The sequence below is a fragment of the Nymphaea colorata genome, chromosome 7 (assembly GCF_008831285.2).
Source record: "Nymphaea colorata isolate Beijing-Zhang1983 chromosome 7, ASM883128v2, whole genome shotgun sequence".
Lineage (NCBI taxonomy): Eukaryota > Viridiplantae > Streptophyta > Magnoliopsida > Nymphaeales > Nymphaeaceae > Nymphaea > Nymphaea colorata.
The window spans coordinates 4,137,205-4,154,530 of NC_045144.1; the positions used below are offsets into that span (position 1 = coordinate 4,137,205).

The 17,326-nt window shown below is 39.4% G+C and overlaps 2 protein-coding genes across 12 annotated transcripts; one reads left to right on the forward strand and one right to left on the reverse strand.

Annotated features, from left to right (window-relative positions):
* Positions 1 to 500: 500 nt before the first annotated feature.
* LOC116257874 (uncharacterized protein ycf45) lies at positions 501 to 16,109 on the reverse strand. 9 transcript variants are annotated; one of them, XM_031634883.2, is made up of 11 exons: positions 15,804 to 15,944; positions 15,449 to 15,676; positions 15,280 to 15,342; positions 15,133 to 15,210; positions 13,421 to 13,641; positions 13,240 to 13,312; positions 12,862 to 13,146; positions 3,477 to 3,608; positions 2,163 to 2,306; positions 1,062 to 1,112; positions 501 to 968 (listed from the first exon to the last, which is right to left on the reverse strand). In XM_031634883.2, the coding sequence occupies exons 2-11, from the start codon at positions 15,449 to 15,451 to the stop codon at positions 897 to 899; spliced, it is 1,122 nt and encodes a 373-aa protein (XP_031490743.1). In that variant the 5' UTR covers positions 15,452 to 15,676; positions 15,804 to 15,944; the 3' UTR covers positions 501 to 896. The 9 variants fall into 9 exon arrangements, 8 of the variants coding, with proteins under 8 accessions (XP_031490743.1, XP_031490744.1, XP_031490745.1 ...); XM_031634884.2 differs by having other exon boundaries at positions 15,449 to 15,688; XM_031634885.2 differs by having other exon boundaries at positions 15,449 to 15,627; positions 15,804 to 15,905.
* On the forward strand, positions 3,776 to 12,855 carry LOC126410273 (uncharacterized). Of its 3 annotated transcripts, none has more exons than XM_050078933.1 (4): positions 3,776 to 9,138; positions 9,214 to 10,248; positions 10,350 to 10,554; positions 10,641 to 12,855. In XM_050078933.1, the coding sequence occupies exons 1-4, from the start codon at positions 8,397 to 8,399 to the stop codon at positions 10,912 to 10,914; spliced, it is 2,256 nt and encodes a 751-aa protein (XP_049934890.1). In that variant the 5' UTR covers positions 3,776 to 8,396; the 3' UTR covers positions 10,915 to 12,855. The 3 variants fall into 3 exon arrangements, with proteins under 3 accessions (XP_049934890.1, XP_049934889.1, XP_049934888.1); XM_050078932.1 differs by having other exon boundaries at positions 3,776 to 8,305; positions 8,392 to 10,248; XM_050078931.1 differs by having other exon boundaries at positions 3,776 to 10,248.
* Positions 16,110 to 17,326: the final 1,217 nt, after the last annotated feature.

A 17,326-nucleotide genomic window follows, 5' to 3' on the forward strand; every position in this document is an offset into this window, starting at 1 on the left:
AACGGGAAATTTAAATATTTATAAAGTACTTTCTACATATGACATTAAATATATCATGAAAAATCTATTTTGTTCTTGGGGAAGCCAGAATTAGTTACTCTTTCAGGGGCCTTTTTTTTATATGACAATGTTTTACTATTGTCTTACAGAACTGCTTACGGATCAATCAAGGTAAAATAGAGAATTATTATACTTTTTTTATATATATTATTGTATGTTTTTCAAATTGAATGGATAATGCTCGAAACCATGACGTTTCACATGTTCCAAAATGACACTTATTTAAACTAATATCCTTGTTTGACCGTTAGCAAAAATGAGGCCGATAGTAAGGCAATCAGAAGCGTGAAGGCCATCAAAATTGGGGCAAAAATATATCTACAAATAAAATTTCCTTCATTTTCTAGTTAGGAAAAGAAATTTACACCACCTTTAGAGGTGTGTCACCGTCTTCGTCTCATAAAGGCAAATGGAGAATAGAAGATCCTGTTGCAACGTAGTTTCATGAAAACTGTGGAACTAACTTAGAAATCAAAACTTGTAGTTTTTAAAAGTTTCAATCATGCAGTCTCTGTCCACACATATTGTGATGTTGCGGAACTAACTTAGATCCTGTTGCAACATATTGTACGTGTAAATGTTTACACAAGTCTCTGTCTGGTTTTATGTGTACACTGAATTCGCCTTAACCTGCAGTGTGATGTTGCGGATCAAACCAACCAGCTAAAACAATATAATATACAACCTCCGTTGGACCGCTGTTGCAGCTGCTGCTCCCCACGATGGCCGAAGATAGCCAACGCTTTCACTCTCATAGATCAGTAACCAACATAGGTGGAAATTCACATATGAGCTTAGCTAAAATGAAGGAACGGCTTGTAAACTAGAAAGATTGCTTAGATTCCATCACCGTCATATTGTACCCATCTTTCAGTAACAACTTTAAAATTCTTATCCCTTTTCTTCACCTACAAAACCAGTGTATAGTATGCAGGTTGACCATAAAAAAGCAACGTAGTTAATGGGATGCTCTACAAAGAACTACTAAAGTAATAACGTACCTCAACTAGTGGCCTCCCTCCACGTAGCAACGCATCCACACTTCGATCAGTCTGTACAAACAGGAGCTGTGTCAAGAATATGATATGACAGGCTTGCCATGCTCATATACCATGAAAAGGGACAAGAAAAGAAAAGCACAGAACATAAGCAAATGAGGTATGCTGCCTAGTAGGAACGTGTGAGAAAGAGAGGAAACATGCTTAGCAAATGTGATCACAACTTGTGAGCATATGATTCCAATGATCATATTCACAAGCCATCTGCAACAAGTGGAATGAGCATACTTCCAAGTCTATATGACTTGTATTTATTGGATTGTCAATGTTTCTTAAAAGATTTTAACAACATTAACCTATCTAGTATATGGATTGTGGCTATGCATGTGGTTCTGCTGATCTTTGAAAAGAAAATACATAATGTATCCAGGGATTTTTTAGCTAAAGGAAGGCCCTCTGCCAGATTAGGACATTGCGAATTTGCTTCATTTTTCAATAAATTCAAAAGGGATGTCCAACCTGGTTTAAATCCAAATAATAATACATCCATATCAAGAAAATGACTCGCTGCACACAAACACGTAGACATGAAGAAAAAATTGATTGCCTATAATGTTTAAATAGAATTAGTGTAATTTTGTACTAGAGAGTGTGAACATAAGTTGATGCTAGGTTTTGTCCAATCAATGCCAAACTACAGTGAGTGGCTACCTTACTGTATAATTAGAATGCATTAACACTAAAATCAGCATCAGAAATATAATACAAAAATGTGCAGACTTCGTACATCAAGATGCAGACCACAACTAGCTCATAGGTAGCAAGCACATCATAGCCAGTTGTTACCCATTATCTTCACATCTACAAATCATTCTTCTATTGACAGTTAATGAACAGAAAAGACCTTGGTGAATATTAGTGATATTGAATTCGAACAAGCTGATATGTCTGAGACACAGATTAGTACTTTTTTATCACTTAATCTGAACACCAACCCCATCCCCCTTTTCCCTCAAAACCTCCTCTCCTTCTCTCTCTCTCTCTCTCTCTCTTGCAACAACAACAACAACAAACAAAGGCAAAAACAAGAAGAAGATAGTATACCCGATGAACAACCCAGTAGTCTCTTTCTCTCATTTCTATCAAAAATGGGAAAGTTGGAGGAGCCTTGCGTTCAAGAACACTTTTCTGTGAACCTCTGGCTCGTGCCTCTTCGTCCCCTAAAGTAACAGTTTGTACTCCACCAACCTATCCAAAAGTAGCAAATGAGAATGCAACCGCTTTAGGTAAATAGGGTTCTCAACATGATTCAAAATATTGAGGAATCAGAGTAATAACTATTTTTGTAAACATCATTTGTGGAAAAATTAGGGGACAGCAAGAAGCAGTTTCTTCATCTTCCGATGATCTTTCAATAAACAATGAAAGAGAATGTAATTAGTATCAGCAAAGACATCTCTTAAACATCCAAAACAATGGGTTCTAAATCTTTTTTATCTGAATGCAGAAGGTGGTTTGCATCATGACCTATGGTAGAACCAGATAAGTTGTGCATAGATGCAAAGGCAGAACCATAAAATTTATCTAAGACACAGACTAGTCATGCTTTTTGGGCCATCTCCCTAGTTCCACCCTGCATGCATGACAGAGATACAAGAAGCAAATTTGTCATTTTTTCAGAAAAAGGGACATAACGACATATATTTTGATGAGATAGACCTCAGTAATGTTGAACCTATAGGAAAACAAACCTGCAAATGGATTACCCCCAAAAGAGGCTACTTCAAATCCTAAGTAAGCTTAAAGCTAAAGAAGCATTTTCCCTTCAGATGCACAGAAAACTCTCGGTAGTTGGGAATCATTAACCACAAATGCATAAGAAAAAGATGCACACATACAGACAAGGTAGAGGAACCATTTGGCCAGATTCCTAATCATGGCTAGTCTTCTAATGGCAGGTGGTTGTGGAAAATGACCAAATGACTGGAGGGAAAAGATAACAAAAGAACATAATAGAGCTACCAAAAGCACACACACACACACATAGATATATATAGAGAGAGAGTATAATAAAGAAACAATTTCAAGCTAATCGCAAAAGTTTAATTACGATCATTATATGCTCATGAGAGCTAAGTATATTGGAGAAAGAACAAATATCATACAGTCAGCAACAAAAGCAAGTGCACTTAACAGGACAGACAAGAGCACAAGAGCATAAAGGCATGCAAAAGAGCAAAAGCACAAAAGTACAGACAAGAGCTTTGGTACACAAAAAAGCAACGGCACTAAGATACAAACAACAGCACAAGTGCATTAAAAAAAAAATTACTAATGTGAATCCCAATGGACTTTTCTAGGTTTTTTCATAAATTGACTTAGTTTCTCAACAACAAAGCTAATATTTGGTCTACTCACAGTGACATACAGAAGCTTGCCAATAAGAGACCTGTAAGATCGTGAATCCACTAGCTCCAATTGATCATCATGAAGATGAAGACGTGGATTCATTGGAAGATTAGATGGCTTGGCTCCTAACATCCCTGTATCCTGCAGTAGGTCAAGTACATATTTTCTCTGAGACAACACTACACCTTCTTTGTTATGAGCAACCTCAATCCCAAGAAAATATCACAAGTGACCAAGATCTTTCGTAACAAAGTGCTTCTGAAGGAAAGTCTTTGTGACCGAAATTCCTTGATCACAATCACCTGTCATGATCACAATCACCTGTCAGGATAATGTCATCAACATAAACTACCATAACAACTATACATTTGGAGGTATTCTTGATGAATAGAGAATGATCAAACGGAGATCTTTCAAATCCACACCGTGAAACGACCTCAAATTGTAACACTAGACTTCTGTAGGTGGAACGGATCGGGTCCAGACCCAAACCCAAACCCACTTGCATGTTAGCCTGACGCCCTCTTCTCCCTCGTCTTTCCCTCTTCTCCCTCGTCTTCCTCTCAATCCCCCTTTGTTGCCTCTCATGCCAGCGCAAAGAAGAAGAAGAAGACGGAGGTTGGTGTAATGCGGCAACGAGAACGGTGGCGCTGGCGCTCAGGTAAGGCTTCTGACTTCTCTCCGCCTCCTCCTTCCTCTTCCTTCTTCTCCTCCTCCCTCCTGCACAGCCTTCTCTCCTTTCCGTCAGCACCCTCCTTCTGCCCACACGATTTCTCTCTCCCTCTCCCTCTTTGCTCAAGCTCTCTCCTCGTCCCTTCTGTCTCCTCCTCACCATCTCCCCCATGTCCCTCACTCGATTTCCCCTCTCTGCTTGTCTCTCCCCTCTACCCGAACCCTCTCTCACTCGTCTTCAGCCACCCCTGCAGCTACCGTGGGGTTCTTCTATCGACAAACCCCCCCTTTTTTTACCTCTCTTTCGCTAAATCTTACCATATTTATTGTTGTTGGATTGGATTGCAGTTTGGGGACACAATTTTTCCTTATAACAACGACTAGAATGCGTTGGTGTGGCGGCATTGAAGGATTTTAGCCGCTTGAGGATCACTCGAACTAGGGAGGTGGCTGTCGGGAGGACTGCAGCAGCTAAGACTTTGAAATTGGGGTGAGGCTAAGACTTTGAAATTGGGGTGAGCAAGGCCTAATCAAGCCTAGATGGTTGAATATTTTCTGTTGGAGCATGTATAATTGTTGATTGAGCATGCTAGAATTAAGAATTGATGATTTAGGATATATGTTAGCGACTTTGCTTTTTGGAGAAAGTCTAGGATTATTTTGGAGATGCGATGATCCATGCTTATAATGACCTTTTTAACATGATAAGTTGATTCTCGAAGCTATTGGGAAACATGGTAGAGATTTGATGGGGTTATGAAGATTTAGAATCATTTTAGTGAACACGTGGCTCATGCGATTGTCGACGTTGTTGGTTGGGAGAGAGTAGGTAAGCGGAGTGTAATTATTGGGAAGACGTCTCAACTATGGAAGCAAGGGAGAAACATATTAGTGATTGGTTCAATCGTAAGCGCAGAGCTTAAATCATTTGGTGACAACCTAAAGGAGTTGAGAAGAAGCCTATTGGAGGGCTTTGTGGGTCGACACTACCATTCGACACCTTCTTGAGGCGATGGCATGCCTCAATGATTATATTTTACACTTGTATATATTGTAAAGTGAAATAAGTAGAAATCTTATCACTTGCTTATGTTTGCAAGTACACCGGGCACGTCCAGTTAGACCTTGAGCAACAAGACATGAAGCTCGAAGCATTTTGAAGTGTTTTGTGGATGCGTGACAGGTATGGCGGCATTCCAGGCAAATTTCTACCTGGGGCCAACATGTGAATGTGTGCTTTCGGGATCATGGGATCCTACGATTGTGATGTGAATAAACGATTGTGTTGTGAGTGAATGTATGTATGCATGCGCATGATTTGCTATGTGATAAGTTTTGTTTTGGAAAGCTATTAGAAGCTTGTTTTAAAAACTATTACGCATTTGCATGTGCATGCTCAAATTGATAACTGCTTAGGACAGATGAGGTGGGGTATCGAGTCGAGTATCTCCTCGACCCCGATTGTGCATTAGAAAGCATCCTAGAATGGTAACTGTATAGGACAACTACGAGTCAATCACGGATGGAGACTACTCTCTGGGATTTGGCTAAGTTTTGAAAGATGTGAACGATGTATTGGATAAATGTGAATTTTGATGAATGTGAATGTTGTGAATTGTTGTATATACATTGTCGTGAGCAATAATGCAATTGAATGAGATTGAAAGGTAGTTGTACCCGTATTGTTATGACGGCTAGCTAAGAATGTTAATGATAAGTGTAGCCCTCGTGTGGAGGCAATTGGAGGTGTGGGTGCACTCGTGAAGTGAACCAACTTCATGGGCTAGCCAGTCATTTTGTAAATGTGTAATTATAATGATAAGAATGAAAGAATAAGAGATGAAAGGCCAATGAGTTGTGGCATTATGTTTGGGAGTTGTCCCGCCTTCGCCACTAGTCTCGCATGTTCAAAGACACATTTAGAGCCAATAATATCACAATTTTAAGGAGGATCAACCAATTCTCAGGTACCACGCTGTAAGAGAGTATGCATCTCATCTTGCATGGCTTTTCGCCATTTACAGTCTAGTAATGTCTGTTGATGACTAGTTGGTACAGTATGAACTATCATAGGCTCATAGCATAAAGAAACTGTAGTAAGTTGTTATCAAGGTGGTCAGTGGAAACAAATTATGAGATAGGATGCATAGTACACTGTCTCTTGCCTTTGCGCAGGGCTATAGGCAAGTCCTGAGAAGGATCAATGTCAGGTATACTTACTTCAATGGAGATCACATCCCAAAAAGATTCTGATGGTCGACCATACATCCCAAAAAGATTCTGATGGTCGACCATGAGAGGGATCCTGCCGACGAGTGTATATCAATGGAGGGTCCTGAAACCTATTCATAGTCGGAGTAGGAGAGGGAAAAGACGGCAACAGGATTGGAGGGATAGGTAGAGGAATAGGACATGGCATCTCAGATGACACAGAAGTAGGACTGAGACTCAAAGAAAGTGACATCCGCACTGATATACTCTTTGCGAGTTATCGGATCAAAGCACTTGTACCCTTTTTGGTTTCGAGGATAGCCAATGAATACACACTTAATGACTTGAGCAGCAAGTTTATCACGTTTAGGCCCAAGGATGTAAACAAAACAGGTACAGCCAAATACTTTTGGTGCAACAGGAAGTAAGCTTCGATTGGGATAAACAAGTTTAATCGGTATTTTGTTGTCAATAGAGGATGACGGTAAACGATTTGTCAGGTAACAAGGCATGAGTATGGCATCACCCCATAAGTATGCAAGTATATGATTAGAAGTTGCCTATGTTTTCGTTCGACAAATTCATTCTATTGTGAGGTATGAGGACATGTAAATTGAGGAGAGATACCATTTTCAGCACAAAAGGTCATTAAGATAGATGATTTGAACTCAAGAGCATTATCAGTGCAAATACACTTAACCAGAGAACCAAACTGAGTTTTTATTTCAATAATCATATTTTTGAGAATAGGTACTACTTCAAACCTTTCTTTCAAAAAAAATACCCAACTAACTCGAGAGTAATCATCAACAACAACCAGAAAATACGTAAACTTAGATCGGTTAGCAACCTTGCTAGGACCCCACACATCAACATGAAGAAGATCAAACAACCCTTGACTTGATGGACTAAGACTCGAAGGAAAACTACTACGAGTATTCTTGCCAAGTTGAGAGGCCTCACACTGAAACGACTCTGGGACTGAAAGGTGAGGTAGAATGGAAAGGAGCTTGGACCCTGAAGGATGACCAAGCCTGAGATGCCACTAAAAGGGTGTAGAATCTGATGTAGAAGATGTAGCAGCAAGAGCCATAGGGGCTGACAGGATGTAGACGCCCCCTTTTTCATAGTCACCACCAATAGTCTTCCTAGTTTGTAAGTCCTAAAATGAGCATGCACCAGGGTAAAAAATAATGCGACAGTGTAAATCAGTAGTCAACTGTTTAACAGAAAGCAAATGGGATGGAAACTCAGGAGCATATAAGACATGTGAAATGATCATAGACTGAGAAAGTTTCACATCTCCATAACCCAATATAGGTGACATTCTACCATCTGCAATTTTGACATGACGTGGCTGAGAGAATCTATGCAACGTAATGAACAAACTAGGTCTACTGCAGAAATGTCTCGATGCTCCTGAGTCAATAATCCAAGAGATACTTGAATCAGGCGTGGATGTACCCGTAGAGAGAGCTCAATCAATCAAAGTAGTGGAAGCTGAAGCCTGTGAGCAATGTTATCCGTATCGTACGATACGAACGCGTATCGTACGATACGTATCGTCCGTATCAACGTTTTCGATACGTTACACCTATTAAATACGATACGCGTACGTATCGTGCGATACGGTGGGCGTATCGCACGATACGCGTACGTATCGTGCGATACGGTGGGCGTATCGCACGATACGTGCGATACACCCCCGTATCGCACGATACGGGAGTAAAATTTAAAAAGGGGCCGTCGGGCCCCTTTTTGCTTCTTATTCTCAAACCGACGCTCCTCTCTCTCTCTCTTCTTGTTTCTCAACACTGCGAGGGACGTGGGAGGGAGAGATTTTCTCCATTGCATCAAGATTTGCCGGTGAAGAAGCTTCATTTCTCGTTGTGGGGAGTCTTGGGACGGTGGGAAGCTTGGAGAAAGAGGGTTTTTTGGTTTTTAACACCAAGAAGGTAAAAAATAACTCATTTTTGCCGTTGAATCGTTCATTTCTCTTATTTCCTACATTTATTTGTATGTTTTTACTTGTTTTGTGAAGATATAATGTCGGATCCTGCATGGCAGTGGTGTACAAGGGTGAATCCCAAAGATAGATTAAGAGTTAAGTGCAATTATTGTAAGCAAATCATATCAGGAGGGATTTCTCGCTTTAAACACCATATAGCTGGTACACACAGCGATGTGGCTGCTTGCAATGGCTCCCAAGAGATCCCATTGCCAGCGTATGTAAAGCACCAGTGTCAGCAGCTTCTTGATGCAGTGAAAGCAAGTAGGATTGAAAAGGACATGGAAGATGCGGAGGAAGGATATGGGGACCCACATGAAGGAGAAGAAAGTGAAGGTGAATATGTTCAACTTGAACAAGAAGATGTTGGTGTCAGTTTGGGAACAACTAAAGGGAAAGGCATCATGCATGGAGGTGGTTCTTCTGCAACTGCAACCAGAAAAAGAAGAGGTGCAAGTATAAGTTCAGTTTCACGAGGACGTGGCAGAAGTCAGGGTCGTACTGGTGGTGGTAGAGTACCTACTATGAGGTCGAGCAATATGTCTGGTTCGATCAAGAATTTTTTTCCCAATTATACTGCTGCTGGTGCTCAGCCTGAGATTCGTATAGCCATGCAATCAAAGGATATTATTGAAGCAGCAGATGAAACCATAGGAAGGTGGTTCTATGATGCATCCATTCCCTTCAATGCAGCAAACTCTTATCATTATCAGCCTATAGCAGATGCGATTGCTAGTGTAGGGCGAGGGTATAAAATGCCCTCTTTTCATAAATTGCGAGGTAAAATTCTCAACAATATAGTTAGAGATGTGAAGACATATTGTGATGAACTAAAATTGAGTTGGAAAGCTACAGGATGCAGTGTAATGGCAGATGGGTGGACAGACATCAAGAACAGAACATTGGTAAACTTCCTTGTATATTGCCCTCTTGGTACTATGTTCTTAAAATCTGTTGATTTGTCTGATACTCCGAAGACTGCTGATGTGTTGTTTGGGATTTTTGATAAAGTTATAGAAGAAGTTGGGCCTGAAAATGTCGTACAATTTATCACTGATAATGCAGCAAATTATAAAGCTGCAGGTGAAATGTTAGCAGCACGATATGGGACATTTTATTGGAGTCCATGTGCTGCTCACTGTGTAAATCTTATGCTTCAGGATCTTGGTGAAAGGGATGATATGAAGTTGACAGTTCACAGATGCCAAGAAATCACGAAGTTTATTTACAATCATGCTTATGTCTTGAATTTGATGAGGAAATTCACAAATGGGGCTGAATTGATTCGACCTGCACAAACACGGTTTGCTACAAATGTTTTGACTGTGCAGGGTATAGTCAAGCAAAGATCTTCTCTCAGGCAGATGTTTTCAAGTGATGATTGGGCTGCATATCCACATGCCTATAAAAGAAAGGCTACGACAGTTGTGGATACCATCTTCGATGTTGACTTTTGGGAATCATGTGTGCACTTATTGAAGATTTGTGTACCTCTAGTGAAAGTCCTCAGATTAGTTGATAGTGAAGATAGACCTTCTATTGGATATTTATACGAGTCTATGGATAGAGCCAAGGAGGCCATTAGAGATAATATGAAGGGAAAAAAGAAGTTGTACATGCCTATATGGAAGATTATAGATGAAAGGTGGTCTGGACAACTTCATCGCCCACTTCATGCGGCAGCCTACTACCTAAATCCTGCCATTAGATATCTTCCCACTTTTAAGAAGGACAGAGAGGTCGAGTATGGCATGTTGGATTGCATTGATGTATTAGTAAGTGATAGTAAAGAACAAGACGCTATCCATATGTCGATCAACAAATATGATACGGCTTCTGGTACCATGGCGAGAGACACAGCAGTTCGATGCAGGACAACTATGCGTCCAGGTATTAGAAAAAGAAACTTTATACTTTTTGTTCTTTAGCACTTATTCTACCTTCTCATATATTTATTTCTGACAACATTTTTACTTTCCATCTGTTATTAGATTTGTGGTGGGAAAGGTTTGGGCTTGATTGCCCAGAATTAAGGAAGCTTGCAATTAGAATCCTCAGTCAAACATGTAGTGCAACTGGATGTGAAAGAAATTGGAGTGTATTTCAGCACATCCATAGTAAGAAGAGGAATAGGCTGGAACATAAAAGGTTGAATGACCTTGTTTATGTTCGTTATAATATGAAGTTGAGACAAAGGTAAACATTTGTTTTGTTATACAAGAATATCAAATTCTAATATATATTTTAATCTCTAACAATTTGTTAATTTTTTCTCTTGTTAGGCAACTAGAAACAACATCTACGAGGAAGCATCACAATCAATATGATCCTATCTTCATTGACCATTTTGATATATTAGATTCTTGGGTTGAAGAAGAACCAGCTGCAATACTTGATGAGGACGATCTTGATTTTTTGAATGTTGAAGGAGCGGCAGAGATTGTTGAAGAAGGAGAGGCTGGGGGGGAGCAATGGAATGTTGGTGACATTCCATTTGCAACAGAGGGGATAGAAGAAGAAGTTAATGAAGGAAGTGAAGATGATGATGAAGAATGAAGATGATGATGCAAATGACGATTGACGATGCTTTTTGTTTTGAGTTTTGAAAACTATGTCAATATGTTCTGAGTTTTGACTTCTGAACTTATGAATTGTGATGTAATTGAATACTCTTAGGTTGTTTAGTATGTTATTTTGTTTTTTGAATGTTTGATTTCTTATTTTGGAATGTCTTGTTCATATGCATAGCTCACAGGTCATACTTCATATACATGAATGATGAATGTTCCTTTAAATACATTTTTCTTGAATTTTTCTGATTTTTTTTCTATTTTTTATAAATTTTTAATATTTTTTACAAATTAAAAAATTAATTTTACGATACGTTACGATACATTTACGATACGTTACGATACGGCGTATAGGTCGGCCCGACCGATACACGATACGATACGACAGTGATAACATTGCCTGTGAGGCTTTGTGTGCCAAAAACTCTCATACTCAGATCTGTCAATGCTAACTGTGACTATAGATCCAAAGGAGGAGGGATTCCCAGTTCCTGTATAATCATTGCCACCATCTGGTTTGTTAATCTCGGCCATAATGAACATTGCAGCGAGCGCCAAAACAATTTTGCAGCAGTTTGAACACACAAAAGAACGTCCAACTTGTAATTAATCAGTCAGGTAAGGGGTTGATCAACAACACAGAACTCAACAATATCACTCACAGTCGCAGCACCACTGTCACACGTCAAGGGGCTGATCAGACTGCCACATGTCACTAATGTCACAGCGATGATTATGCCAACATCTTCTAAGTATATGTATACTTTTTCAAAGTCAGACGTGAGCAGTAATATCATAAGCTGTGCATAGACATAACGACAGCCAACAAAAAACTTATTTTCAGACAACTTCAGAACTTTCAACTTGACCTCAAACTTCAACGACATAAGAAAACAGTGTTGTGCATCATTCTACGACTTCCACTACAAAAAAAAAATCAGACTTGCTTGCACGACATTGGTTTCCTCCACACGACTTCAAGAATGCATCGACCTAAGGTTTTAAGAAACCCTAGGTTGAGCAAACGAATCTGCCCAAGATGTGAGCAGACTTGCTCACAGAAGTCTGCCTAGAAAATCAGACGTGAGAGAGTACAAAGGAAGTACCAATAGATTGCGTAGGTCCCCAAATGTTCATATTACAGTCGGCAGTCTTGAGAGAGCAACGTCCTTAAGACATTAACTAATGTAGACTCCCACACCGTTGTGCATATAAATTTCTGTTGATGTCCACGACTTCAATGTATCTACATCCAGAAATTGATATATTTTTTTTTATCAGATCTGATATGATCCACATTTCAGAACTGAGCAACGACCAACGTGATCTGGCCCGAACTTCTTCTTCAATAGCAGCAACTAAGAAGCTTCGGATACAACCCTTTGTAGTCTTCCGCATGCCAAATAAAAAAAAATTGTTCCACAGCAACTCCCACGCGCAACTTCCACGTAGTTGCTTATGCTGCACTACATCCATGTTAGGGACCTAATCACACATACCTCTCATGTGGGATTAGATTCCCCTTCCACGCTGCTCCACTATTTCTCGATCAGCAGAGAGAAGAGAGAAAGAAAAGAAAATAAATAGGAAGAGATAGGAGAGATAGAATAGGAGAAGAGGTCGCCGGAAAATCACGTCAACTGTCACCGGAGAGGGATGGAGACCCCTGGCTCTAATACCATGTTTCAAAAGATGGAGAAAAGAGAGGGAACAAAAGAGAACGAGAGAGAGAGAGTGAGAATAAACTATCGTACCTTCATTGCTAACCCTAATCTCTTATTTAAAGAGAGAATAGGGGTCAGCTAGAGTCTTTACACAAGAGTGACACATAAAGATATAAATGACTAAAGAAGACTCTAACTTTTAAATAATCAGAAAACTACCACACTTAAATATAAACTTTCTAATTTCAACACAAGGCAAAGAAACAAACCATATCAGAAAGTGTTGGATTCTTAATTATATTTTCAATCCTTTCTCCATGTGCAGTGCCCAGAAGCATCACTCCCCTTTCTGCAATGGATTGGCAGGCAAGTGCCTCAGCTTCCGTACCAATCTCATCAACAATGATCACCTCGGGCATATGGTTCTCAACTGCTTCAATCATAACTTTATGCTGCATTGTTGGCTTTGGAACTTGCATTCTACGTGCACTTCCTATAGCTGCATGGGGAATATCACCGTCCCCCCCTATTTCATTGCTAGTATCCACAATTACCTGCCTCAATAAATCAGTGTTTTTTAGCAAACTTAACAGGAAAGAAACAACTACAGAAATTAAAACCTATGGTAAGAAGATCACCAGACTCACCACTCTCTTATGAAATTCATCGGCTAAGACACATGCAATCTCACGCATGACGGTAGTCTTCCCTACGCCAGGTCTATAAGGAGAAAATGAAATGGTAAGAAGTTTAAAAATGTAGAATGTTGAAATGCTCCAGCATAAGAGCATGAAAAAAAAGAAGTGTCTGAACATCACCAGAAGCTACCTCCCAAGAAACAGAATGCTTTCCTTGTACTGCAGAAGATCTCGAACCATGTCAACATGACCAGTGACAGACCTGCCAATTCTGCAGGTCAAACCAACAATAAGACCTTTCCTACTCCTTATTGCAGATATCCTATGTAAAGTCCCTTCTATGCCTGCTCTATTATCCCCTCCAAATTCTCCAATAGCATTTTGTGCAAACTCTAAGTCCTGTTCTGAAACCTACAATGACGGGTAACCAAGTTGAATGTTAGTTTTAGTGTTCTTTTAAAATGAAACAAATTTATCAGCATTTACTCAAGCTATTGACAAATAGATGCATGAGAGAACGTATATCACAGGACAGGAAATGACGAGAAAAGAATGTAAAAAAAAAAACACCTTATTGACAACTAGTCCATCTATAGCTTAGATGAATGTTCATTAATTTGCATTATCCTGTTCAACCAACCTAACAATACTGATGCATGTAGTTTTATTTTCTGATAAAATTTATATTGCTTAGATGTTCTGATAAAATTTGTATTGCTTAGATGAATGTTTTCTCTAAAAATGCTAATACATTAGTTAAAGATAATCCTGGATGTCTTAAAAAAGTCAGGCATATTTTTTTTTTCTTACTAAACTAGGGTATGTTTGAAAGGGAAAGAAAGGTGGGAGAGGGGGGTATGGCGCAAAGATGGTTTGACACAGACCATTTGCCTCAGCCACAGTCTCCCCATTCACATGCAGTTGAGAGTATTTCATGACACCCTTCACCAAAGACACTAATTTGACAGAAATAAACTTGTGGATGTTTACAATTAACCAAAAAAAACCCAGTGTGCCTTTCTAATGACCCTACCCAAAACAGACGTGAGTACCGGTAATAGCAATGTCAACTTGTCAACTCATTCCATAATCTGCTTTGACACCTAGAAAGTCTACAAACCAGGATACAAGACAGTATACAGTCATACAGGGTAACATCGACCTTTCTCAAAATTCTCTTTATGGGATTATTCTCAGGTTGATCTCACACATGAAACGTTCGTCGACCCCCTTCAGGAAACCATCCACATGCGTTAGACCCAAATTGGGGAGCTGAAAGTACCTCTAGTACTGACTATAACATTCTGAAGCAGAACTAACCAAAAAATCCAGTTCAGCAAAGTTCACCCTGCCCCCTAGCCTGCTTCAGGAGAGATTAGAAAGGACACCAAGCTTAAACTTTAAAAGATGGAAAAGAATGAAAACAAATAATAAATTTCAACATGTAGTTTTATTTTTTCACGTCTGTCAGGGCCAAAACTTGACTTGTGTGGTCTGAAATGACAATGGCAAATACTTTACCATGCTTCCATGACTAACATGTCACATATGGCTACTTCTAGAACGCTCCATCAAATAGTTTACCTAGTATAAGCTCCAAAACTCAATTTACACGAATGACATTTGTTAGTAGGGATTCCACTTGTTGACTACACGGTGATAATAAATTAAAAAAAGAAATTAATTATATATGACCAACGAAGAACAATTTCTACAAAATGATATAAAAACAAGAAATCAAACGAGGATCCCGTCCATAATGCACAATGTCATGATCAAAATAAAACATTATCAATTTTACTGACACTGGCGATAATACAATTCCGGGAGATCATCATTCGTAAGAAGACACCGGTACGTTCAGATTTTCTAATAAAACAAGGACGTTGCTAAGCTATTTACCTCTGTACTGCGCAAATATTGCCCACCATAATCACCAAGGAATCGTGCTTCGGGAGGACGACCCAAGTCCACTACAACCTAATAATGAGAAATCGGTTCAGCTGGGAGGAACCCTCAAGTCTCGTGCAACCAGTGACAAGCAATTACCTCTAGAAGCGTGTCTCTTCGAGGTTCGTTGCGAAGTTTTTCACGCAAATCCTCAGGTAAAATCTGCAGTAGATGAAAAATGATCAGTAAGTCGTACATGAAATGCACCAACTGGGCGACGGTTCGTAAGCACAGGATAGAGAAAGATTTACGTAGACTTTCTTCATACCATTCAAAAATCTCAGTTAAACCTTGGAACTTAGGTGGGGAGTCGATTCAACCCTCCACACCAGAAAAATTGGCTACGGTGATCAACAAGATTCACGAGACATTTGGGTGGCTTTACTCCGAGGCAAAGAGTTTGCAGGGTCAACCAAATAGTTGGCATGCTTCAGAAGGTGAGAGCGACTAAGAACCGCCAGAAATTCTTCCTCATCGATAAGTTAATCGAAGCAAGCTATGGGACATGCTTGAAAATCAAGGAAATTAGAACAAACGGGTACATTCATTTTTCCTGTCCCCATTAAAAGAACACGGAGAAAAAGGACAAGGAGACATTAAGAAGATGAAAAGAGAAAGTATACCTCTAAGAGAGCATCAAGGTCGTCCTCCACCACCACGAATCCTCCGACCTGTGAATCTCTGATTGACATTTGGTGCTTACGGAAACTACTCGGAGAGGGAAGAAGGTGTGGTCGGCAAGAACGTCTAAATTTGAATGGAACGTAAGGGAGGCAAGCCGAGGACACGGAAGACGGCGTGTATGTGAAGCGGGAGGAGGCAGCGAAAGGAGAAGAAGCCATTCTGCATCCTCTCGCTCTCTACAGCCGACGGGGAGTGTGATTTCAGACGCAGGACAACGGGAGTGTTCATATCAGTCGATATACATGAGGGGCTGATTTGCAATTTCAACCATACAGATAAGTGGCAAAGCTTAAAACAACGTGCGATAAGTATGAAAGTTTGGTGTACAACTTCGTTCTTACAGACAATTTTTCTTTTATCGGTTTTATCCTAAATAATAATAATAATAATAAGAGTTAACATCAGTTTTCTACAGTTTCATAGAGGGCAGCCGGGAATTTCAAATTTGTACTTAAAAAATAGCCACTGCATTTATATCACCGACTTGCGATAGTTTATGATAGGTTTATTGATGATTTATAGTCTTTTAGAGACTTTGTATATATATATACATATATATATACTAACCATCCAATGTCATCCAGCGATCTAATCAGATCAAATTATTTAGAGATGGTCAGGAAAACAAAGAGAAAAAAAGGACCGGTGTTTTGGTCTTATAGAGATAGTTAAAAGAAAAACAAAGAAAAAAATATAAACTAATACTAGATAAGAGAAATATCCATCACATTTTTTCTTTTAGTTTTTTTTTAACTATCTTCGTGATGTAGCAGATGATCTTGATTGGATGGATAAATGACTTTTAAAAATCAATCATTATTCAATTTTCTTTGAATGAATGATTACTCTAGCCTATCCAGAGTTACCCATCCATAATCGTTTCCGATGATTAAAAGATTGATGGTTGAGAAAAAAATAAGAATAAAAATGTGGTGGCACTGCCGGCAGTTCCACCACTACTCTGCTAGTAGGTGAAGAGGTGGCACTGCCGGCAGCCTCGTCAGCAACAGTAGGGGCAGAGGCCCCTTGTTGGCCGGTGCCTCAGGGAGTGTTTCCTCCTTCCTCAATTGTGAGGGAGGATGATTTAAAAAAAAAAATCATTAAAATTAAAAGAATGAACAGTTTCAGTTTGATATATAAAGATGTCATGGAGGAGCTAGAGTTACAGTTCAGTTTTCTTATATATATATATATATATATATATATATAAGAAATCGAAATCAGTGAGCCAATGTCCATGATTGAATGGTTCTTTTATATTTTGAGACATTAAATATTGTTGTAATGGTGTATCTCTTGACTTTGATTGGCAAAGTTTTTTACTACAAAATACATCATTTCTGATTCTGATAGTTTTAGAGCAATATGCATGTCATCGCAGGTGTCGCCTAATGTTGGCCGGTGCCTGAGGGGGGAGTGTTTCCTCCTTCCTCAATTGTGAAGGAGGATGATTAAAATTAAA

Excerpts from the sequence above, each read along its gene's own strand:
- LOC126410273 (XM_050078931.1), top strand. The coding sequence starts at position 8,397 with ATGTCGGATCCTGCATGGCAGTGGTGTACAAGGGTGAATCCCAAAGAT. Across the intron at positions 10,249-10,349 it reads CAGGACAACTATGCGTCCAG|ATTTGTGGTGGGAAAGGTTT; the intron begins GTATTAGAAAAA and ends ATCTGTTATTAG. Across the intron at positions 10,555-10,640 it reads AATATGAAGTTGAGACAAAG|GCAACTAGAAACAACATCTA; the intron begins GTAAACATTTGT and ends TTCTCTTGTTAG.
- LOC116257874 (XM_031634879.2), bottom strand. The coding sequence starts at position 16,022 with ATGGCTTCTTCTCCTTTCGCTGCCTCCTCCCGCTTCACATACACGCCG. Across the intron at positions 1,113-2,162 it reads ACTACTGGGTTGTTCATCGG|ACTGATCGAAGTGTGGATGC; the intron begins GTATACTATCTT and ends CTGTTTGTACAG. Across the intron at positions 969-1,061 it reads GAGGGAGGCCACTAGTTGAG|GTGAAGAAAAGGGATAAGAA; the intron begins GTACGTTATTAC and ends CTGGTTTTGTAG.